Source organism: Mustela erminea, chromosome 11 (assembly GCF_009829155.1).
Source record: "Mustela erminea isolate mMusErm1 chromosome 11, mMusErm1.Pri, whole genome shotgun sequence".
NCBI lineage: Eukaryota > Metazoa > Chordata > Mammalia > Carnivora > Mustelidae > Mustela > Mustela erminea.
In genome coordinates, this window is record NC_045624.1 from 61,478,919 (window position 1) to 61,503,548 (window position 24,630).

The window sequence follows — 24,630 nt, forward strand, 5'->3', positions numbered from 1 at the left end:
TCCGCAGGAAGTCAAGAGGACTGGGACAGAAGTTGGGGGTAATGGTAGTGGTAGGAATTTGGTCTCAGGGCAGGAGTCACAGTTTATTTATTTACATAATAAATATGTATTAATTTATTTACCAATATATTACTTTTTACAAACATTACTTTGTAATGCTAACTTATGGGTAAGAGTATATTGATATTAATTTATAAAATTATCATTATTTATATCTAAGGAACTATTATAAAATACTTACAAATTATTAAATATAAATAAATTACATTCACTTCATGAAACAGGCAGGAAGGAGAATATATGTGTACACACAGGAGCACGCTGGTGACACTGGAGGGGAGTAGATGAGGTGACTCTTGTGTGATTACATTTATGTTCTCTGAGAACTCTGACTCCGTGCTCAGTGGAGAGCAGGCGTGTTGGAGGTTTGGAGAGGGAAGACATGAAGGGTGTGTTGGATGGAGACGGTTCCGGGACTTAGGTTTGAGACTGGAAATTGCTAGAATGTGCATCCTAGAGTAAAGGGACCAAACAACAGGAGAGGGTTGTCGGAGATTAGATGCTGGAAACAGATGTTCGAGGTGCTAAAGTTATAGCAAATTTCAGTACAGGACCACATGAGTGTGAGATAAAAGGGGTCAAGGACAAGTCTGTTTGATGAGAGAAGCCAGAGGGATGGAGTCAGTGAGACAATGGCTGAAGTCACCAAAGAATAAGAGGGGAAGGGCTGGCGGCTCCATGGACGACGGCACAAGGATGTTGAGAGAGGGAAGTTTGATAAGAGGGACAAAAGTCAAGGAGGCAAGAGTGGGCCAGGAGGGTTCCCTATTCGCCCCCATACCCGGTAAGAGGGCACTGAGGAAAAACAACTTGCCCTTGCGAGGGCTATATGGGAATCTGTGTCCTCAGAGGATGCCACAGAGCAAGAAGGTACAGGGGGAGCTGGTTCAGAAAAGAGACTGCAGGTGGAAGGTATGTCACGGCCCAGTTGGTTTCAAGAGCTCGGCGGAATGGCTTGTGCCAAGGGGAAGGGTTGGCAGGTAGGTCCAGGTGTGGGGATTATAGAATGTGGTGGGCAGTTTAGGGGTGACTGGGGAGACGTGGATTTCAACAGTGATGGAGATGTCTGGATTATGAAATGTGATGGATGGTCCCAGAGGTCAAAACACTCAGCCATTAGACACCTGGGCCTGCTGGCTGGTCCATGCATGAGGTCTTCTTGTCTTCTGACCTGTGACATGGAGTTTGATTGGTTCCCCAGCTGCAGTCAGAGACAGCTTATTTGTCTGGTTGATTTATGGCTGCAGACCAATACGGTCAAGCCTGCTTCCACATTTGTTACACTAGGACAAACAAGGGTTTTCCCTCTTGAATTTCCCCTGTGACCACCTGACCATCACCTGCCATCCATCTTCCTCCAGGCCCTTCTAAAAGATAAAGCTTCAGGCCTTTGACCATTTGATTTGTTATATTACTCTTAAAATTTTATTTTATTTATTTATTGTTTTTAGTACAATGCAGTTGAAAAGTGTGAGAGGCCTGTTATCCAGAGTTCACTTTTTACTTGGTTCTCCTGTTTTTGTTTTGTGGGGTTTTTTTTGTGTGTGTGTGTGTGTATGTGTGTTTTTGTTTTGTTTTGTTTTTGGTGAACAATGGATTAATTATTGAAGTAGAGGGAATCTACTTGCCAATTTTTTGAAGACTAATATTTGTTGATGGCTCAGGTCCACCGGGAAGTCCATAAATAGGGCACGTTTGATTGAAAGCATGGCATTACCTCCATGATTCTGGTGATGGATGCCAGGTTTCTCCGGACTTGAAAGAGGCGTGTAGGGGGAGCAGGTGCCTGACCTCCTTTCTTTGATGTTCCATTCTTGTAAATAATGAGCGGTTTGTCTTTGAACAAACTCAGCAGGTGAGCAGGCTCTTTGCCTTGGGAGACCCGGATCTGGGAGCGGAGAGGATAAAAGAAACATAAGGAAGGATGCAGTGAAGGAAGGTTGTATTTCCACACGTGTTATCTTCCCTTTTGAAAACAAAGCAAAAAATAAAAAATAAATAGGAAATTGAGAGCAGGAGGCATGGTGATTAACAGAAAATATAGGTGAATGCTAATGAAGCACAGTTTTCTGGCTGAGTTAAGCATCTTTGACTCCAGACACAGCACACTGAACTATTTCTTCCAGGGGGAGACAGCACCGTAGGGCACCATGTCCTGCTTCCAGAAAGTCCAAAGCTGTAAGTGTGCTCATGTACATCTCCAAAAGAGAAAAGACAGCAAAGTGCTGATGTACACCATTGTTTGTAAAAATTACTCTTTTTTCAAGAGCATTGACACTTGACAGTTGTGTAGTGACACACTTGTTTCAGAAATATTTTGGAACTTGTTCAGAAGGTAAGGAGATGTGCATTTAAATGCTTCCAAAAATAAGACGACACCAAAGCATACTCATTATTTCTACATCTCTGTAACCATGAGATGAAAAAATGATGACAATCTGGCTTCCAAACATCAAAATCTGGCAAAAATAAATAGAATTTGTTTTCTACTTTTTATTCATAAGGATGGTAATAGATTTGCTTGATATAAGCACTCTAAAAATATGTAATATAAGGACTTTTCAGGACAAGGAAATTAAAGAAAGTAAATGGTAAATTATTTACTTTCACTTGTTAGTTTAACACCAGACATTGGATTAGAAATGAGTTTCTTATTTCTTACATAAATTGTTGATGTAATTTCTTACATAAAGAGTTCAACTTTTGTGTTAGCTCTCTATTTTCAAAATTATTTCAATTTTTCAATTATTTTTTAATTATTATTTTATTTAAAATTGAACTGTCTTATGCACCCTGGTGTGTCTTTTTCTAGAAGCCCAAATAAATGCATACACCATAGCAGGGAGGCCTAGGGAGTACTAAAAATAATTAACGTCACAGGCATCTTTCTTTTTCATTTCATTAAAAAAAATTTTTTTGAGTAATTTCTATGCCCAACGTGAAGCTTGAATTCACAACCTCAAGCTTAAGGGTCGCATGACTCACGACTGAGCCAACCAGGGGTCCCCCACAGGGTTCTTCCAATTAGTAGGCATTCAAATAAGCAAGTAGCAACTCACAGAAATCTTTTTTAAATCACAGCCCCAAAGCTTAGGATGAGGTTAGCTAGGATTACTTAAAACTGTTGCTGCCTTGGCATTTCCCTTAACATTGAGAAAACCTCAATGTTATGTTTTTCTATGTTGCCAACATAGATAAAAAAGGGGGGGAAATAATTAAGATCCATTTTTCCATTGTTAAATTCAAATAAAAGAGACAAAAGTTAAATTGAAAATGTTTCGCTATTGTTAACATACCCTACAAAGGAATTTAAAACAGCGGCATGGGGGACTAGAGTTGTTTAAACATTACTGTGAACTACTGCCATCTAGTGATAAAACTAAACATTACCATCTCATTGGGAATTTGGGATGCGACAGACTAACAATGGAAATTAATTCACTGGGTGTATCAAATATTTTATTACAAAATACAGAATTTATAAGTCACAATGTATGTCTTCAAAGTCTTTGAATAATTTGGTAAGGAATACTTTAAACGTTAATCAAATGATACTTATGTCAGTTCTTAACTAGAAATATTTCATTCAAAAGTGATTATAATTGTTCAGGGAAAAGTTCAGTGCATTTAAAGAATTCAGTCATCTTGCTAATTTGTAAAAATATTAAAAAGTTAATATGAAACTTCAAATTTGGGACACCTGGGTGGCTCAGTTGGTTAAGCAGCTGCCTTCGGCTCAGGTCATGATCCCAGCGTCCTGGGATCGAGTCCCACATCGGGCTCCTTGCTCAGCAGGGAGCCTGCTTCTCCCTCTGCCTCTGCCTGCCATTCTGTCTGCCTGTGCTCGCTCTCTCTCCCTCTCTCTCTCTGATAAATAAATAAAATCTTTAAAAAAAAAAAAAAAGGAACTTCAAATTTTAAGATCTAACTTGCTTTATATATCGACTGTCAAGTACCAAGACAGGAAAAAAACCAGCTAGAAGACCAAATTTGGCGTCCACATCTTAAATTTTATGTACTAAAATATCTGATTTACCTCAATGTTTAATTATTATCTTTTAAGAAGTAATTACACACTTACAAAGATCTGAAAACTGGAAAGTAATCAGCTGGGAGTAATAACTTGGGTAGAACAGTTTTATGTCAAATAACTGTCAATTCCTTTGGTTCCGTTGATCTGTTAACTAGTTTTTGGTTTTTGCTTTTGTTTTTCAATTTTGTTTGCTCCCTCTTTTCCAGAATCTGAGAGAAGTAGTATGGCATGAAAGCAGGAACATTTAAGTTGCAAAATGATAAAATGCAATATTTAGGAAAGGCCAAATTCCCATCCCAACTGGAGAGATCTTTAAGTAGTCACTGGGCCAGCAAATAACGTGGGTGAGTTGTGGGAGAGAAACTACCCCAACCTGCACAGCCTGGCCTCTGAGGGATCTATCCAACTGAACGGTCAGGAATGCAGATGTTGTCAGCTCATCTCTTGTGGCATCTGCTCCTTGCCTGGAGGAACCAAAGTAAAGAAAATTAGCTTGTATTTAAGTTTTTTTTTTTTTTTAAGATTTTATTTATTTATTTGACAGAGAATGATCACAAGTAGGCAGAGAGGCAGGCAGAGAGAGAGAGAGAGGGAAGCAGGCTCCCTGCTGAGCAGAGAGCCCGATGCGGGACTTGATCCCAGGACCCTGAGATCATGACCTGAGCTGAAGGCAATGGCTTAACCCACTGAGCCACCCAGGCACCCAGCTTGTATTTAAGTTTTAAGACTTTCTAGTGTAGGCATTTCAGAGATTTAAGTCATTAGGGAAGATCAGAAACCATTTTGACAAGATACAGCCAGAGAAGGTATCGTTTTTCTGAAAGTGCTAACCTTGACCCATGAATTGCCCTGCATATTACCTAGACCTCCACATGATAATTATATTTTTTTATCCTCATATTATAGGAAAAGAAACTGAGGCTTATCTCCTTACATAACTTAGCTCAGTAATCAGGTCTGTCTCATTTCAAGTGGGGGCTGCCTATTTTGGGAAATTGTCTCCACAGTAAAAATAATCCATCTGAGTAGAATATGAACCCCATCTATTAGGCTGGATATTAAAAGCATTCTATCTTTACATCAGCATTTGGTGACCATAGTAACAAATGTCTGGACCCAGAAAAATCAAGGAAAGAATCATCAGAAGTACGTGACGGAGTGGCCCCATTTTGTCATGCTAGCAATTCTTTAAAGGTTTTATGCATAAAACCATAAGAGTGGCTCAGTTACCAGAGACCCAGACAGGGGTCAATAAATCAGTTCGTCCAGTTCATTTGCAATTCTCTTTTGAAGGTACCTTGTGGCTATAACTCCAACCACTAGCTTAACCTGTACAGCAAACTTTGGGAGATGGGCTTGTTTGATGAGTTTGTGGGGGGAAAGCCGAAGCACTGAGCATGGTTTGTTTCTAGCCAATTATCCCACCTCTGCCTGACTAGGGGTTAGCAGGAAAAATACTAATCCTGGAATCGAATTTCAGAAGCTAACCCTATTAGGGTGTCAGGTTGGCTCAGTCGGTTATGTGTCCGACTCCTGATTTTGGCTCAAGTCATGATCTGGAAGTCATGAGATTGAACCCCGCATTGCATGGAGCTCTCTGCTCAGCAGGGAGTCTGCTGGAGTCTCTCTCTCTCTCTCTCCCTCTCTCCTGCTGCCCCTCCCCCCAACTTACACACACACACTTGTTCTCTTTTTCTAAAATAAATAAATAAATCTTTAAAAAAAGGAGTCAACCATACCTTTTCTTCTGAAACCTTAAGAGTGACCTACTTGTCCAATACCCAGAATAGATTAGCACTAACTTTCCATCTTGGGCAATACATATATATACCTACACATGCCCCAAACACTGAGTACAAGAAACAAGTTTTGTTGATTTCAGAATATTTCATTGTACCACAACAGAGTCAAATGCTAGACAAAAGTTCTAAAAAGTGTGTGTGGGGGGGACATGCTCATGTGAGGCACACATTCAAAAGAAAATAAAAAATGTTTTCCCTAATAAAGCTTACTCATAAAAATAGTCTTTTAATGCCAATAGCTTAAATTTAATGCCAATAGCTTAAATTTTTCAGGAGCTTATAATGTTAACAAACACTTCAGCAAGCCTCTGGGAGCACCGAGTAGGGAGTAACATAGAGGGGTCTGTTACCACCTGTCCTTTCTCTGTCACATCTGCAGTTCCCTGCCTAGTTCTCTATTTCCTTTTTTTTTAATCTGTAGAAAAACATTCAACTGACTATAGACATTATTACCAAACTTTTGTCTCAATTTCCATTTTTTTTTCCCTTGAAGCATTTCATCCAGCAAACCTAGAAACCCTCACCAAACTCCTGCCTTCTGATGCTCTTAATAAATTTTTCACTACTTATCTCCAGCTCCTCTTCCACTTCATGTCAAAGTGACCCCTGCTCCTCTCCACACAGATTCAGACTCATTTGCTTTATGGATCTGTGACCCAGGGGGTCAAACACTCCACCACAACTAAGACATAATAAAGTTGCTCCACTCCAGTTTTGAAAACCTACACTTAGGGGTAGTGGGGGTGAGAGCGGACAACTCTACTTTGACATGATTTTTCCTTTATAAATCTTTGGCACTTGTTACTCATTACAAATAAATGCTGCAGGAAAATAGAATTTACTGCTTTGAGAGATTCATCATTGCCATTGTTCAACGTCTGTTCAATTTCAACTACCTGACATTCTCAAGAAAAGATCACATTTTAGAATACAAGTGGTTTCAGAAATTTTTTAAAAAGCCACAACAATATGTGTATTCAGTAGTTGATTTAATTCTCGTCCTTCATCTTTTACTGTGCCTCAAACTTAACCATTTACATTCCTGCATCAAAATTATCATATAACCTGGGAAGCTGTTTAGTTTGAAAGCTTATATTCAAGAGATCTGCTTATTTTCTAAATGTCTCTACACTGCCTTTACACAAGCTTTTGAAGTCCTGCAAACCACACAACGTTAACAAACTGACATATTTAACATCCGTGAAAATAAGACTCTCAAAAGGACCCTCAAATATCTAACGTATCTTCTTGATATCTCAAAAAATGATAAATTCTTATCCTAGGATCCTCGATCACATAAAATTGGAAAGAACAAATTAAATGACCTCTTCTTCCACCCTAGCCCCATCCTAAAGAGAGTAATTATTAAGAATATGGCATATTCTCACTTTTTCCCCTCTGATTTTTTTATAGTAAGGGCCAAACCTGCCCTCCTCCTGAGTTTCTTATCTCAGTGAATGAAACACTACCCATGTGTGCATGGACCAGAAATCGGGGGCCACCTGTGATTTGGTCATTTTCTCTGTTTCTCATACCCAGTCTTTCTGATACCAATGCCTTAATACTACAAACTCATCTTATCCGCTCCCTCCCTGTTGCTCTAACACTGAGTTCTGGCCACATTATCCCTTGGCTGAATTACTGCAACACATTCCCAGTGGCTTCCCTGCCACCGACCTTCTCCCATCAGCCCATTCTCAGAGATGTCAACCAAAAATAATTTCTGTAAGAGGAAAGCCAATCATATTGCTCCCTGAGCAAACTCTTTGACTGGTTCCCAATGCCCTGAAGATAAAGTTCATCCTCCCTAGGATGGTTCCAAGGCTGTTCACAGGTTGGCTCCTTCTGATTTCTCTGATTTTATCTTTTGCTCCCTAACTTTGCTCCATCCATAAGTCATTACTAGTAAATTAGAGCACACATCCCCTGAGTTGCTTAGTACAACTTCTCTATTTGCTTGCCTGCCTACCTGCTCCTCTGTTCCCAGTTAGATGTCACTTCCAGGAGGCCTACAGGTGGGCTTGGTATCTCGTCTAGAATTCCCCAAAGATTAAGCCTGGTTTTATCTTAAAATCCTTCATACTTCATTGAAATGCCTGTTAATCACCTGCTTCTTTTTAAAGTATCAAATCTTGGGGCTCCCGGGTGGCTGAGTGGGTTAAGCATCTGCCTTTGGCTCAGGTCACGATCTCAGGGTCCTGGGATCGAGCCCTACATTGGGCTCTCTGCTCAGCAAGGAGCCTGCTTCCCTTCCTCTCTCTCTCTGCCTGCCTCTCTGACTACTAGTGATCTCTGACTGTCAAATAAGTAAAATCTTAAAAAAAATAAATAAAGTATCAAATCTTGGGACACGAGTCATTTTTTTTTTTTCACCACAGTATCTTTAGTATCTATCTAGCACAGTGCTTGGCGCATAGAAAGTGCTTGGTGAATACTTTCAAATGAGTTGAGAAAAAGTAACTGCATTTAACATTTATCATCCAATTTAGTCTGTCTTCGTTACAGCCACATAGTTGTTTACGTAGATGGTGAATTATCAACTTTTCAAAATGTGCTCTTGAGCTGCTTGTTTCATTTCTCTTGTCTGAGCTAAGTACCACAATCAATTAGATTTTTTATATGCAAAAGAGAGCAGAGAGAAAGACCAAGAAACAGAATGTAAAAGAAAAGCTGACTGAGAACAACCGATTTGTCCCTGTAAAGGCCATGCTTTCCAGAAACACTTTTCTGAGCTAATATTTTGGAAGAAAAAATTGCAAAAGAAGGACAGAGCTTACACCAGGGTACAGGGGCGCTCAACTTTAGACTTAAAAAGAGCTGTTTATCAAAGTGTGAAATGCTCCTTCACCAGGTACAACAGTTGTGAATTTGGGTTAAGTTACTTCATCTTAAGTCTCTCCCCTCCCTTTCTGTCTTTCAAAAATAACCTGGTTGTGAGGAAGAAACATAATAATGAAAACACCTAGCACTTTGCTGGCACAATCATGCTGCTCAAAAAAATGGTTGCTATGAAGATGACATCATAAACACAGAGTCAAGTAGCTGAATACATTAATGATTGACAGGATGTGATGGGAACCATTGCCTAAGGTGGTGCAGGGCCCGTTAATCAGGAGAGTGCATGTGGATCATCTGGGATCTTGTTCAATTGCATGTTGTGCTTTAGTGGGCCAAAGGTGGGTCCTGGAATTGTACATTTCTTTTTTTTTTTTTTTTCCTTAAAGATTTTTTATTTATTTGACAGACATCACAAGTAGGCAGAGAGGTGGGCAGAGAGAGATGAGGAAGCAGGCTCACCGCTGAGCAGAAAGCCCGATGCAGGACTCGATCCCAGGAACCTGAGATCATGACCTGAGCCGAAAGCAGATGCTTAACCCACTGAGCCACCCAGGCAACCCAAATTGTACATTTTTAACCAGCTTCCAGGCAATGCTGATGTTTCTGGTTCCCAGACAATCCTTTGGACACCAAGAGCCTATAGGATAAAGATAATCATCCCATCTCCTGAATTTGGCTGGCCTCAAGGCACAGGTCAGGGTAAGTGGTAAGTGGTTACACTGTCCAGATGGAGGTGACTCTCATCTGGCAGGACCCTCACCACAGAGAAACGTCTCCATATCAACAGAGACCCATGTCCATGTACACTCAATACACCCACTGAATGTTGCCATCATCATGTAGGCAAAAGTAGGATCCTGCTTCACCCCTGTACCTTCCACCCTGATTTCACTTAATAAAAAGTTGGAGAATCTGACACTATATGATTTGTTGCAGAATCCCCATCCCTTTGGAACAGCCCAGCATGGTATGTATGCTTAACTTACCCGACTGGACATTTCCCACTGATCAGAGCCTTGGCACTAGACTCTAAGTAAACTTAACCTTCAATTAACTCAAATTATTATGGAAAACCACATTAAGACGTGGGTGTGCTGGCATTTTTTTTCTCCTTTATTGCCACAAATTTCATGGGGACCAAGAGTAAAAATGCATCAATTTGAGGTCCCTGGGGTATGAAACAGAGCCATAAATTATATATATCCCCCAGAGGGTTTGCCTCACTGCCACTTTGCAGCTCCAATTACGAAGGACCTCAGTGAATTTTAATAATAAGAACGCATGGTGGTCAGTACTAGCTAGCTGGAGTTAGCTTGCACAGGAGGCAAGATATTCAACCGCATATCTACTAAAAGAACACTACATTTGGATACCAAAATCTTGTTCCTACACTAGAAAGGATGATTTTAAAAGAATTTATTTACTTATCTGAGAGAAAGAGTGAGAGCATGCATGAGTGGGGGGAGGAGCGGAGGGAGAGGAAGAAAGAGAACCTCCAGCAGACTCCCTGCTGAGCTAGGAGCCCCACCTAGGGACTTGATCTCACAACCCTGAGATTGAGACTTGAGCTGAAATTAAGAGTCGGAGGCTTAACCAGCTGAGTCACCCAGGGGCCCCTAGAAAGGATGATTTTTTATCTAACCCTTCCTGCTTGTGGAGAAGAGCTACAAATCAGAGTCAAAAATCATATTGAAAGAAAATACCACATGCATGCTATACAAATCTCACTGGGATAACTATAGGATAATTCTACCCCTTGTCCCATGGAATTTTTTTTTTTAAAGGTTATTTATTTATTTATTTGACAGACAGAGATCACAAGTAGGCAGAGAGGCAGGCAGAGAGAGGGAGGGGGAAGCAGGCTCCCCGCTGAGCAGAGAACCTGGACTTGGGGCTCGATCCCAGGACCCTGGGATCATGACCTTAGCTGAAGGCAGATGCTTTAATCCACTGAGTCACCCAGGTGTCCCATCCTGTGGAATTTGATGAAATGTAAATGGAGTAAAATCTGTCCACCTTGAAACTTGAGATTTTAAGAAAGAGGAGAACTTACCAGGTGTAGATGATCTGTCCTCTGGGATAAGTATAGAGTATAATGTAGCAGTCACCACCATAGAATTCACCATAGGAGTTCTGGTCAATTTCAACCCTACCATTATTTTCTACACGCCATATCTGAAAGGAATGGAATGTCCATAGCAAAATTAAAATTTTCTTGATCTAATAGTACTTCTCAGGAGTTTTTTTTTTTTTTTTTAGATCTATTATTAAACAACTTTTAAATACTTTTCTAACTAGCTTACAAATTAAACAACAGGAAGAGATTTTATCAGTTTGACAATTGGTTCACTGATTTTTTAAGTGTTTATACATATATTTTTTGCATCCTCCAGAGTACTTACATCAGTTCTGAGCCTATTAATACATACCTACTGTTCGATTGATCAGTGAAAATAACATAAGACTCTGGTGGAATAAGGAACTAAAATATTCGGCTCAGAAATATATCTCGTAACTTGCATAAAATATTTCATTCACTGGGAGACAACCTGTTTGTTTATTAAACTTTTTTTTCCCCAGCACAGTAAAGCATGATTATTTCCTCAGGCAAGAGCGGCAGACAGGGACCAAATAATCAAGATGCCAATTGCTTGACTATTTTCAAGAGGTGCCATTTAGGCATAAGACTGAAAAGATAAAAGTAGGCAGAAACTTTTTTTTTTTTTTTCTGGCTTCTCAACCTCATCACAGATTAAAGACACTCCAGGTTGGAGAGATGAGAGCTGTAGATGAACCAGGAAAGCAATATGAAAGCCTGCCAGGCAAAGTGCGCATGCGCACCCTCCGGGGGACAGGGAGGATACACGCCTCCCCTTGAAATTTGGTGATGGAGGAGCGGCAGTGCTTTCAGAGAGAAGCATGACAGCCTGGTGATCAGGGGAGAAACACCAGTACCCCAGGGCTAAACCTAAAAGCCTAGAGAAATCTCCCAGACTTCCGAAGTCCGGGGCTGACTCAGGAGGACATCTCAGAGGCAACATAAGAGACTGTCCCTAGGACCTGGTGCTGGAGAGCCAAATCTGCCACCAGACCCTCCTGCTGTGCTGAGCTGCAGAAAAGCGCTTGTGAGCAGGAGACAGACCCAGACAGCAAGCTGATACCCCTCGGACAATGGCCATGTGGGGCCTTTCTCCCTTTGCAGTTCTTGCAACCCCCGGATAGCTGAGATGCACACCTTCATGTCTTTGAAAAGAGGCAAAACTACTTCTTAAATTTCTTTCCCATATACTTCACTCTAATCACTGTAGTAAGCCTTGGGAATACAAGGATAAACTATTCAATTCCAGCCCTCAAGGAACTAAGGAGAGGGCCAGGAAGAAAAATAAACTGTTTTGCAGTCCTTAGATGATGGTTCTGTGAGAAATATCACTTATGGTTTGAGCACAAAGGCAGCTCCAGGACAGAGGGAAGGCTTCTCAAAGAGCTTCAGCTTGTGACTGAACTGAATTCCGCAGGAAAAGGAATGGAGACTTTAGCCAGAGGGAGGAGGGAAGAGCCCTCAGGCAGTGGTAGAGTGAGGCAGCCAGGAGAGCAAGGATCAAATCCTGGAAGAGCCTGCAGGCCCAGCTGAAAACGGAAAGCCATTAAAATGTTTTATAATAAGACACAACATTACCCAGTACTCATTAAGTTAGGTGACTCAAGAGTGGAGGGTGAAGAGAATTGAATTAGGGATATTTATTAGGGGGTTATGGGCAATTTTTTTCAGAAAAAGAGAATAAACAACAAACAATTTGAATGCTCTATAAATATCTGTGAGTTTAGTACGTACCCTCTTTGCTTTTGTGAGTGCCCATAGGTACAAGGAAAGGTCTAACTAATGGTCACTGGTACCTTCAGAGCCACTCGTCCTCACTGGACAATCCCATTCCAGGAGTGGGAGCAATTCTGGACCAGGAAACAAGATGGCTGGTTTCCACAGCATGTCTAATAGTAATGAGGTGATCTTGCACAGATAGCCTAACTTCTTGGAATCTCAACACACACATTGTAACATAGGATTGAAGGTCAGAAACTGTCTCTTCCAACTTTAAATTCCCTGATTTAATATACAGTCCTGGGCCACCTTTATTAATAAGTAAAGTAAAATGACAAAGTTTGTAGTCTTCTGAAGTTACATTTCCAGGTATATTGGCATACATGGGCTTGAGGAAAACAAACAGACACAAACAAAAGCAGCCAATTACCTCCACTTTTCCGGAACCATCATCCACCATATTGTGCTGGGCAGCCATCTGGGGAGAAGTGTGTAGTTTTGAGGCATCAAATGGAATTTGTTTTATTTGAGCCACTTTCTCGGTGACATAGACTTTCCCGAAGCCATCACTCTGATCTTTCTCTCTCCAGTCCTTAAAGAACTGTTTGAAGATTGGTGTTTCCCCTCCTTCTGGAAGAACTTGAATCTAAAATTTAAAACAATGATAATTATTCTAAAAAGAAAATAGAGGAAAGACATTCATCTAGGAGTGGAGAAAAAAACTCAGGAAAAGACTGTCTTGGTTTCTGTGGTGACAGATGTAAACCTAGAAGCTGGGATCTGTGAGTGAGTGTGAAATGGAAGATTATCAGATATGAAGGTGAAACAATCCACCTCTGCTTTTTGTCACAACTAAAGTGATTGCCCCTGAATTTGGATGCTTGAAGTAAGAACAGAGCTCTGTCATGTTACCATTACAGTCAAATATGTGTGACTCTTATTCTGCATTAGGTTTATAAGAGATCTGTAACCTGGAAGAAATGATCTCATTGTGTTCCTTGTGTGAAGACATAAACTGAAGAGAAAGGATGAGACTGAAAGACTCAGAAAAGGAAGAGTAACTAATCAGACGTCAGTGAAGCCAAATATTATCTGGCTATTAGCCCAGGTCTGTACAACCTGCTCAAAGGACTAACTGAAAAGTGCTCTCAGTGCATCCAACTGTGGTTGATCATCTTGACTGAAACACCGTGGAGGAAGCAGATGGGGTCTTTTTTCATAATGCAGCCCATGGAAGATCTGATCTCCAGTTTCTGCAAAATTCCATCCTCCGCAAAACTATGGTTCTAGGGACATGGGACACAGTGGCACACACACAAAGGAAGAATCACTTCCACGCATAGGGTATTTTGATCCAAATTCTCACACAAGTTTTGTGAAGACAGGATGAGCTCCCACATTTTAATTTTTTTTTCTAGCCAGCTCATTTCCACACACACTTACTTGGGTATTGCTGGAATAATTCATTTGCTTTAGGAATTCTTCAGCTGTCTTCATTGCAGCTTTTCTCTCCTGGGGATTAGCGTCTTTACCTAAATGGAAGATAAATGAAAAGGACAGAATATCAGAGAGGGAAAACATTATATGATTATGAAACATTTGCACACCCCAAGCAATAAACATGATTATAATTTTAATTTAAATATGACACTGAGCATGGCAAAACTGTCCTGGTATGTTAAATATATTTTGTAGTATCCTAATGATTGCCATTATATATAAAAGATTCTTTTTATATTGTCCAGTGCTATCTTTAACCCGATCGTTCTTGGCAAATGATACTAGTAGGAAGAAAACACAGTTTTGATATGTGCATTTTATATGAGCTATTTACAGATCAAGTCTCAAAATGATAGGCTTTCTTTTTTAAATCAGAAAAGTTTTCTTTACCTTTTCAAAGAGATAGTCATTAAATCTGCAGTGCAGCTACTATGTCAATGGCATTTCTTACCCTTCCATACGAAAATTTGTTTTGCAGAACCATGGTCCAAAATAAAGCATTCTTCGGAAAGCAGCATCGCCATGGAGAAAGGGTTCTCTTCTGCAACCACAGTCACTCTCATGGATCCACTGGCATCTGAAACCTAATATAAAAACCATGAACTTGTTTGCAGATAATCAAAATGTTCTAAAATTACATCATGGTGATGTTTGCACAACTCTGTAATTATAATAACAACCATTGAATTGCATACTTTTAATGGATATGGTATGTAAATTGTATCTCAACAAAGCTATTAAAAAAACAACAACAACAAAAATCCATGAGCCAAATTATACCGTAAAAGGCTATTTTTTTTAAATTTTAAAAATTTTTAAAAAGATTTTATTTATTTCTTTGACAGAGAGAGAGTGAGAGATCACGAGAGGGGACACAAGTAGGGAAGTGGGAGAGAAAGAAGACTCCCCGCTGAGCAGGCAGCTTGATACGGGACTCAATTCCAGGACTCTGGGATCATGACCTGAGCTGAAGGCAGGCACTTAATGACTGTGCCACCCAGGCACCATACCTAAAAGACTTTTTATTTATTTAAAAAACTTTTAAAAAGATTTTATTTATTTGACCAACAGAGATCACAAGTAGAGAGAGAGGCAGGCAGAGAGAGAGAGAGAGAGAAGCAGGTATCCCGCTGAGCAGAGAGCCCGATGCGGGGTTTGATCCCAGGATCCTGAAGGCAGAGGCTTAAACCCACTGAGCCCCCCAGGTGCCTCCCTAAAAGGCTTCTTAAAGGTCCTTTGGACAATCAACAAAACTAAAAGACAATCCACAGAATGGGAGAAGATACTTTTGAATGACATATCTGACAAAGGGTTAGTATCCCAAATATATAAAGAACTTACATAACCCAGCACCAAAAAACCCCAACAGTCCAATTAAACATGGGTATAAGACATGAACAGACACTCCTCCAAAGAAGACATATGGATGGACAACAGACACATGAAAAGATGCTCATCAACATTTATCATCAGGGAATTAAAAATCAAAACCATAAGGGCGCCTGGGTGGCTCAGTATGTTAAAGCCTCTGCCTTTAGCTCAGGTCATGGTCTCAGGTTCCTGGCTGGGATCAAGCCCCACATCGGGCTCTCTGCACAGCAGGGAGCCTGCTTCCCTCTCTCTCTCTGCCTGCCACTCTGCCTACTTGTGATTTCTGTCTGTCAAATAAATAAATAGAATCTTAAAAAAAAATCAAAACCATAATGTGATATCACTTAAGCCTGTCAGATCGGCTACAATCAAGAACACAAGAAAAAACAAGTGTTGGCAAGAATGAGGAGAAAAAGAAACCCTGATGCACTGTTGGTGGGAATGCAAACTGGTACAGCTACAGCAGAAATAGTATGGAGGTTCTTCAAAAAATTAAAAATAGAACTACCATATGATCCAACAATTCCATTATTGGATATTTAACTCCAAAATGCAAAACACTAATTCAGAGGGACAGATGCATTTCTATGTTTACAGCAGCATCATCTACAATAGCCAAATTATGGAAACAGCCCAATTGTACATTGATTGATGAATGTATAAAGAATATATGGTGTGTCTATAAACAATGGAATATTACTCAGCCATAAAAAGGAATGATGTTTTGCCATTTGCAGCAACATGGATAGATCTAGAGAGTATACTGCTAAGTGAAATAAGTTGGAGAAAGACAAATACCATATGATTTCACTGATATGTGGAATTTAAGAAAACAAAACAGAGGTGCCTGGGTGGCTCAGTGGGTTAAGTCGCTGCCTTCGGCTCAGGTCATGATCTCGGGGTCCTGGGATCGAGTCCCACATCAGGCTCTCTGCTCAGCGGGGAGCCTGCTTCCCTCTCTCTCTCTCTGCCTGCCTCTCTGTCTACTGTGATCTCTCTCTGTCCAATAAATAAATAAAATCTTTAAAACAAAAACAAAAACAAAACAAATGCACAAAGGAAGGAGAAAGAAACCAAGAAACAGACTCTTAATCATAGAGAACAAACTGATGGTTATCAGAGGGGAGGTGGGTGGGGCGATGGGTGAAATACATGAAGGGGTTTAAGAGTACATTTATCATGATGAGCACTGAGTGATGTATAGAATTGTTGAAACACTGTATTATACACCAGAAACCAAGATAACACTATATGTTAACTATATAAGAATTAAAAAAATTCTTTTGGGGTAAAAAAACCATTAACAGAAAGTTAAGTTTCAACGCTGGAACTAAAGAACCAGAAAATAATAGTGGTAATAGTAATGGCTAAGGTTTGTTGAGATTTCCAAATAATAGGCACCAGGCGATGAACTTTACATGATTAGTTACTAATTTTTATAGCAATCTTTCCAACTAGGTAATAATCTAAGACTCACTGCACCCACATTAAGAAAAACAAAGCTTAAACCTTTATTCATTTAGCATTTATTGAGTGCCTACCAAGGCCAAGCGCTATGCTAAGAAGGCAGTGGCACATTACAGTCTATGCATAGAGACTATTCCCAGATTAGGTCCTGTAATTTAAGTATTCTTTGTGTAAATTGTCCAAGTAAATTTCTTCTGGCACAAATATTTATTTAGACTGTCAAAGTTTGGAAACAACCGCAGAACGTTTCTTTTTTTAGTGGCTCAGTCAGTTACACAACTGCCTTCAGCTCAGGTCATGATCTTGGGGTCCTGAGATTGCTGATGGGGCTCCCCACCCAGCGGGGAGTCTGCTTCTCCTGCTCCCTCGTGTGCGTGCACACACACGCACACTCTGTCTCAAATAAATAAAATCTAAAAATAAAAAAAAAATTTTAAAAGAACAATTTTTTAAAAGGTGGAGGTGGCATTGCAAAACTGAAAGTGATGTTAATGCTCACGTCAGAATTCCCTGTTTTTCAAAGGCCAGCTTGTAGGCTGCAAGGTAATCACCCGGGTACTTGATAAATATGTGGATTCTGGGGCCTTCCCTAAATCAGTGGTCAAGCTGTGCAGCATTATGCTGGGGCTTGAATTCTGTTTTTTTTTAAGTTGTGTAGGTGACTGTTTCCCAGCTGTGTTCTGCAACTCCAATTAAATTTATTTACAGACCTGGTGTTTTACATATATGCAATACATTTTATATCCACTAGAGGGAGGAATGATTCAGGATTAACATCTTCCCATTTTAAAACATTTCTTCAGTTGCTAATGCTGTCCAAGTGGGAGAATGGTTTTATTTGATGATATGGCAGAAAAGATATTTGTTAAGCTTTAAATGAGTTTTAGAAGCAGTAGTGAAAAAAAAAGGTGCCATGAAATCTTTATTTTTTAATTTTTATTTATTTATTTGAGAAAGAGAAGAAGAGAAAGCAAGAACACATGTGGGGGGAGGGGGCAGAAGGAAAGGGAAGACAGGATCCCAAGCAGACTCCGCACTGAGCTTACAGTCTGGTAGTCGTGCCCATCCCTTGACCCCGAGATCATGACCTGAGCCAAAACCAAGAGTCCATGCTAAACTAACTGTGCCACCAAGACACCCCCTCAAAGTCTTTAGAATAATAATTTCTGTGTAGTTTCTATTAAAATCATCAGTACTTAGCAGAAGTCATGACCACATTTTTTCCCTTGCCATCTAAGAAGAAAATAATTCACTTACTCCTTACAAAACACAACTTATTAGACACAAGTTAACAACTTGGTCTTCACTCAAAATCAGTTTCTGAGCTCAAAGTTGTCTTAAAGCAGGAAATGTAACTCCTTCCTGTGGTCGCTGATGACTACTTAGTTCTTCAGTGAGATTAATGGTCTGCTCCAAATCATGCACTTGGAAAGTTACAAGGGGACGGAACTCTTGCAGGATCCCTTTGACTATTCTCCTTAACTGGTGTATCTGTGGCTTCTGTTACCTCCACCAGCAATAAAATAATAAAATTCTGGAGTTCTAAGGAACCTGAATAATCTTCTAAAGGAATCTGTCTCTCTTTTTTACAGATAAGAAAACCGAGACCCAGCATGGTCGTATCTTGCCCAAGGTCATCCAGTGGGCCATCACCAGAGAGGTGACATGGAACTATGTATCCAATGCCCAGGACAGGGTCGTTTTTACCCTGTTTCCTCCCAGCTGTTTGATTTGATAGCTTTGCCCTCCTGTAATAAAGAAAGCTTTCATTATGACTAAATAGGATATTTAAAATAACATGAAGATTTTATAGTTTATCAAAATTTTGGGGTGCCTGGGTGGCTCAGTTGTTAAGCGTCTGCCTTTGACACAGGTCATGATCCCATGGTCCTGGGATCCAGCCCTGTATCAGGTTCTCTGCTCAGCAGAAAGCCTGCTTCTCCCTCTCCCACTGCTTCTGCTTGTATTCCCTCTCTTGCTGCCTCTCTCTCTCTCTCTCTCTGTCAAATAAATAAATAAAATCTTAAAAAAATTTTATAAGAAAAAGCTTACTGAGTATTTTTATTCCACGAAGGAAACATTTTAAGAACGTCATATATCAAAATCTATCGTTGCAAACTAGCATGGCAACACTATATAATTTTATTTAAGTTGTAGCAATAATTTCACTGATTCGACATTTTTAATAAAAATAACTAAAAATAATAAAAAGAGGAATTTTAATAAACATACTAGAGGAAAGAATGGATTCTACTGACACACTTCTCTTTGAGAGCAAGGAGGATGATCAGCCGTAGCAGAGTCCCATCCAGAACATGTCTCCCGGCTGCATCCAGTCTAGTGAAAACAATAGAACTCACTAACAGTGAACTCACCATGTAGAGTTTAGCCATTTTCCTGTTCGTTATGTCTGCTATGGTGTCATCGTCATCATTTCCATCCGGAAGCTCCGGCTTTGTCCCTAAAACCTGGAAAAAAGTGAACAGATAAAAGATAAAGACCTCTCATTAAAGGATGCAGAGTTAAAAAAAAAAAAAAGTAAACTATCTTATATTTCTAAAGACATAAATTATAACATATTTGCAGTTAAAATGACCAGACTCAAACATTTCTCACCAATCATACTGCATCGGCCTTTGCTCATGGACCAAATGAATGAATTGATTGAAGTAAACAAACGCTGAGTTTGCTTATGATGTGAACTTCCAAGAAAGTAAAATCCTACACCTGAAAGCAGAGGTGTTCGTATTACTGAAGACTAACGGGAATCAATTAAAATGTGAATTCTAAATACACTTCTGTAAGAGATTTCTTCTTGTGACCTCTACTTCTTAGGAGCAAATTGTAGGTTGAATTACAATAAATCTTGGATCAAATTACTACTTGAGGGGAGAGGACCATTATAATTAGATAAAGGGCAAATTCTGGAGTACATAATGCTACATTTCCTGCTGTATATTTGGCACTTAAAAGTGTCTGGAGCATGAGAGATGCTCATTAAGTAATTGTCAAATGAATAAATGAATGTATTTTTTGCATATATGATACAATCCAAAATTTAAGTATATAAAGCATTAATAGAAAGTACATTTGAACCTGCTTTGATTTTCTACACACTACAAGCACAAAAAAAAAAGGTATACAAAGCAACTTTATTATTAAATTAATTGACACAAATATAGACTGTTAAGGACAGGAAAAAAATATAAACTTACTCTAAACAGTGTGACTTTTATAACAACATAAGCATAAATTCAAGTTTAGAAATGCAAAGAAGGTATTCACTTAGACTCAATAAATATTTCATATATAATGAAATTCCTTATAGAATGTGTTTTATTGCTCTCTACAAGACATTGTATGAAAATACATTCTGCCAAATACCAGGCAATAATACAAATGTATATAAATTTTAATCCTTGTTCAAACAGGGCACTGCCTGGAGTTTCGAAGCACATTAAGGAAGTTATTTTCTCTGGGAAATTGCTCATCTTTTTATTGACACAGTGATCGATAAAACATTTTGATCATTGTACATACTGAATGATTATAGTACAGTTTTTCTTTTTTGCTAAAAGTAGGATCAAGACACAAATTAAAACCCTTGGAATCAAAGGTGCTTTTTAAGAACACCTTTACTTAAAAATCTTTAAAAAAAAATAAATAAAACAGCTTTACTGTGTTAGAAGTATGTGTATCTTCGAAGAGCAGGAAAAGCCTCCTTGTGTGCCCTTTTGTGATTCTTCTGTAGCCAAGACAGTAGTTTGGATCAACAATTTGGGTTGAGGACATATCTAGGACTTGGAAGTTTCCCAAGAGGCCAAGTGAGTCTGAGACTTGGAGCATACGCTAACTTTTAATTTTCAGACAATTCCCATATGAGCCAAGTTTCTTATTTAGCCTCTCAAAGGGTTGTAGCACAGTTGGGAATTGAACCCATTTACCAGAAACAGGCTTACCTGCAGGGATAGGGGGATGCTGTATATTGTTAGATAACCCCAAGAATCATTTTATTTTATTTTTTAAAAATTTTTAAAAGATTTTATTTAGTTATTTGACAGAGAAAGATCACAAGTAGGCAGAGAGGCAGGCAGAGAGAGAGGAGGAAGCAGGCTCCCTGCTGAGTAGAGAGCCCGATGTGGGGCTCGATCCCAGGACCCTGAGATCATGACCCGAGCTGAAGGCAGAGGCTTTAACCCACTCTCCCACCCAGGCGCCCCCCAAGAATCATTTTAAAATTTAGTACAACAACTAAGCATTTACCAAAAACCTCACTGGGGTATACAAATGAATTTCTAACCATCTTCCCAAATATGAAGGACTTTACATCTTGTTTAGAAAGAGGAAGATAACTAAACATGTTCTCTTTATCATCTATGCCATATATTTTGACCTTTGAAATAAACTACAAATACAGCTGTTCTTTTTTCTTTTTCTTTTTTTTTTACAAGTGGGATAATACCTAAATTTTAAACAGTCATTTTAGGTTTGTCAAGTGATTAGCATTTAACTCATGTAATACTTGGTGTGTGAAAAAACATATATTTTGACAAGTTAAAGAGGAAGGGAGTGGTGCCTGGGTGGCTCAGTTGGTTAAGCCGCTGCCTTTGATCCCAGGGTCCTGGGATGGGGCTCCCTGTTTACCAGGGAGCCTACTTCTCCTTCTGCCTCTACCTCTGCTCCTCCCTTGACTTGTGCTGTCTTTTTCTAAAATAAAGAAAATCTTTTAAAAAAATTAAATAAACTTTGGGGCACCTGAGTGGCTCAGTGGGTTAAGCCTCTGCCTTGGGCTCAGGTCATGGTCTCAGGGTCCTGGGATCGAGCCCCGCATCGGGCTCTCTGCTCAGCGGGGAACCTGCTTCCTCTCTCTCTGTCTGCCTGTCTGACTACTTGTGATCTCTGTCTGTCAAATATAAACCAAAATCTTAAAAAATAATAATAATAATAAATAAATAAACTTTAAAGAGGAAGGGAAATAGAGAAGCCTTATCTGAGGATGTTTCTTAAAAATTTCATCTATTGTTCTAGCCAAGACCTGTCACTCAAGCTTGGGAGTCTCCCCACCCCTCCCCTTCCTTCAATTATTTTCTGTAAATTTCCACTTAAAAGTATCATCATCCTTTAACATGCTCCAAACTGAGCTTAACTTTCCATAAAACCAACCATTCTCAATTCTCCATTTGCGTCAGTGAATCTCTGTTCTATTCACCCGGACTTAAAATCAGAAGGTCAGTTCTGAACACTGCCTGTCCTCCATATTGAATCTCCTACCCACTTGGTCATTAAATTCTACTTCTTTGTAATAATGTTTGGAGTCACCTTAACTCCCACCTTAGTGAAGTCCCTCATCACCTGAGCGATGGGTTCCACCTGTTCCTGTCGGTTCCCTCTGCCTTCAGGCTCACCTCATTTTTTCATCCAGAAAGTTATCCTATACACTGGCTGGAAGGCCCCTCATTTTACTTTACTCCCAAATTTCAAGAACATGACTCCAGGAAAAAAGTCTTACGTCCTTTATCTGCACCAGTGACTTAAAAAGCTCTGTGTGCTCAAGCAACATCTGGGTAACCTGATAAAATAAACAATCTCAACAGCCAGCTATTAAGTCATTAGTTTTGGGGTGAGGCCCAGGGAACTGCATTCCAGATGATGCTGAATTGGCTGCTTATCGACAGAGCCAAAACTTGTGTCTGGATTCCAAAGCGCCTTCAGAGCTGGATGTTACCGACACCTGCATTATTTCTCAGCATTCTCTACCATTCTCAGCATTCTCTTACCAAGCTGATGTTTTCAGTGTCCTTTGTGGGAGCCACACGCTTGCCTTCCCCAGGGCTCTCCCAAATGCTGTATGTAACTTCTACCTAGGTTGACTCTGTGTGGTAGAAGCAAAACTGAGCAATTATTCTTTGGTTGGCTCAGCTAATTATAATTAGCCCAGGAATAGTTACTGCTTATTGTGTGTCTACTGTGAGTCACACTTTGTGTCAGGAGCTTTGGGCATGTTTCATCTTAATAAGAGATCCCATGAGCTAGATACTGTTATCCTCATTTTACAGAAAAGCTCACTGATGCTCAAAGAAGAAAAGTGATTGTTCCACAAAACTGCTAAGTGTTGAGGCTTAAGTTATGTCACAGATCCCTTCAATGCCATAATTTCAATAATTTTTTTAAATTTTTCTATTTTTAATTTTTATTTTTTTAGAGAGAGAGAGAACGGGGTGGAGGAGAAGAGGTAGAGGCAGAAACAGAGAGAATCTTAAGCAGGCTCCATGCCCAGCATAGAACCTAACCCAGGTTTCAGTCTCATGACCTTGAGATCATGACCTGAGCTGAAATCAAGAGTTGGACACCTAACCAACTGAGCCACCCAGGCACTCCTCAGTCATTTTCAGAATAATTAGTTGCATACTTCCTTAAATCAAGGGAAACTAGGGAAGTTTTGGAAAGAGACAAAAGGATTCTTTCCAAGGATGGTGTCTAGGGGTTCCTTCTGGTGATCTGATACCATAAAGTTACTTTCTTCCCTTGTCTTTGTTTTCTAATTCAATAGAAGATTGATAGCAGCAAATGATTTTTGTCCACAGAGATGCACAGGAATTTTGTCTGGTGGAGATGAAACTGATTTCTGCCCTGTGGAAAAGGTCAGCTTTACATTTATCCACAAATTCATCTTAACACTGATCACCCATTCACTTGTCTGTTCTTTGGATTCTTCTTCAAACTAAGTACAATACCTTACTAGTTCTCTTATTTATTTATTTACTTTTTTAAGATTTTACTTATTTGCAAGAAAGAGAGAGAGCACGAGCAGTGGAGATTGGCAGAAACAGAGGGAGAAGCAGGCTCCCTCTGCAGGGAGCCTGATGTGGGTCTTGATCCCAGGACCCTGGGATCATGACCTGAGCCACCCAGGCTCCTCTTACTAGTTCTCTTATTAATGAATGACTTAAATAAAAATCTTTGATGTGGGTTATTTTGTATTTGTATGAGACTCACGATTTTATTGGTTACTACCTTTTAACTAAAACTACCTTTTAACACCTAGTACCTGTCTTGTCTAAACCACATATATTGAAATTTGTTTACACATTTATGGTCTTTTTTATGTATTACATATCTCCAGCTTACATTTCTCAAGTGCTACTATGTGCCATATTAGGGACTTCATAAATTTTGTTTAAAACATCCTTCCAGGGACACCTGGGTGGCTCAGTCAGTAAGTGTCTGATGCTTGCTTTCAGCTCAGGTCATCATCTCAGGGTCGTGAGATTGAGTGCCACATGGGGTTCTACCCTGAGAGTGGAACCTGCTTTGGGTTCTCTCTCTCCCTCTCCTTCTGCACCCCCTCCTTTGCATGAGCATGCTCTCTCTCAAAAAATAAAAATTAACAAAAATAAAAGATGCTTACATATCCCTGCTTACCAGACACTGGTCTAAGAACATTGGATTTATTAAGTCATTTAATCTTCACATCAGTGGGGCACTGTTATTATCCTATTTTATGCCTCAAGAAACAGACTAAGTAACTTGCCCACTGTCATGCAGGTTACAACAAATGACAAAGTCAGGATTTGAACTCTGGCTCCAGAGTGGGTGCCCTTATCTAGCCTGCTGTGCTGCTTCTGTGGGCACTTAAAAATGGTCTTCACAATTAATTGTTGAGGCCTGGTCTCTGGAGATAAAGCAGGAGGTGTTTTGCAACAACGATTGTAGAAGGACTCTCTTAGGTCTCCTTTTTTTTT

At 39.7% G+C, this 24,630-nt stretch overlaps 1 protein-coding gene across 1 annotated transcript in view; it reads right to left on the reverse strand.

Moving 5' to 3' along the window:
- SCIN (scinderin) overlaps positions 1-24,630 on the reverse strand; it is a 76,198-nt gene that overhangs the window by 13,013 nt on the left and 38,555 nt on the right. Inside the window, exons 5-11 of the mRNA XM_032305465.1 lie at positions 19,264-19,356; positions 14,502-14,634; positions 13,994-14,082; positions 12,981-13,196; positions 10,787-10,908; positions 4,467-4,557; positions 1,778-1,948 (exon numbers count right to left, since the gene is read on the reverse strand). Of these exons, the coding sequence (XP_032161356.1) occupies positions 1,778-1,948; positions 4,467-4,557; positions 10,787-10,908; positions 12,981-13,196; positions 13,994-14,082; positions 14,502-14,634; positions 19,264-19,356 (915 nt within the window). The remainder of the gene's footprint in view (positions 1-1,777; positions 1,949-4,466; positions 4,558-10,786; positions 10,909-12,980; positions 13,197-13,993; positions 14,083-14,501; positions 14,635-19,263; positions 19,357-24,630) is intronic.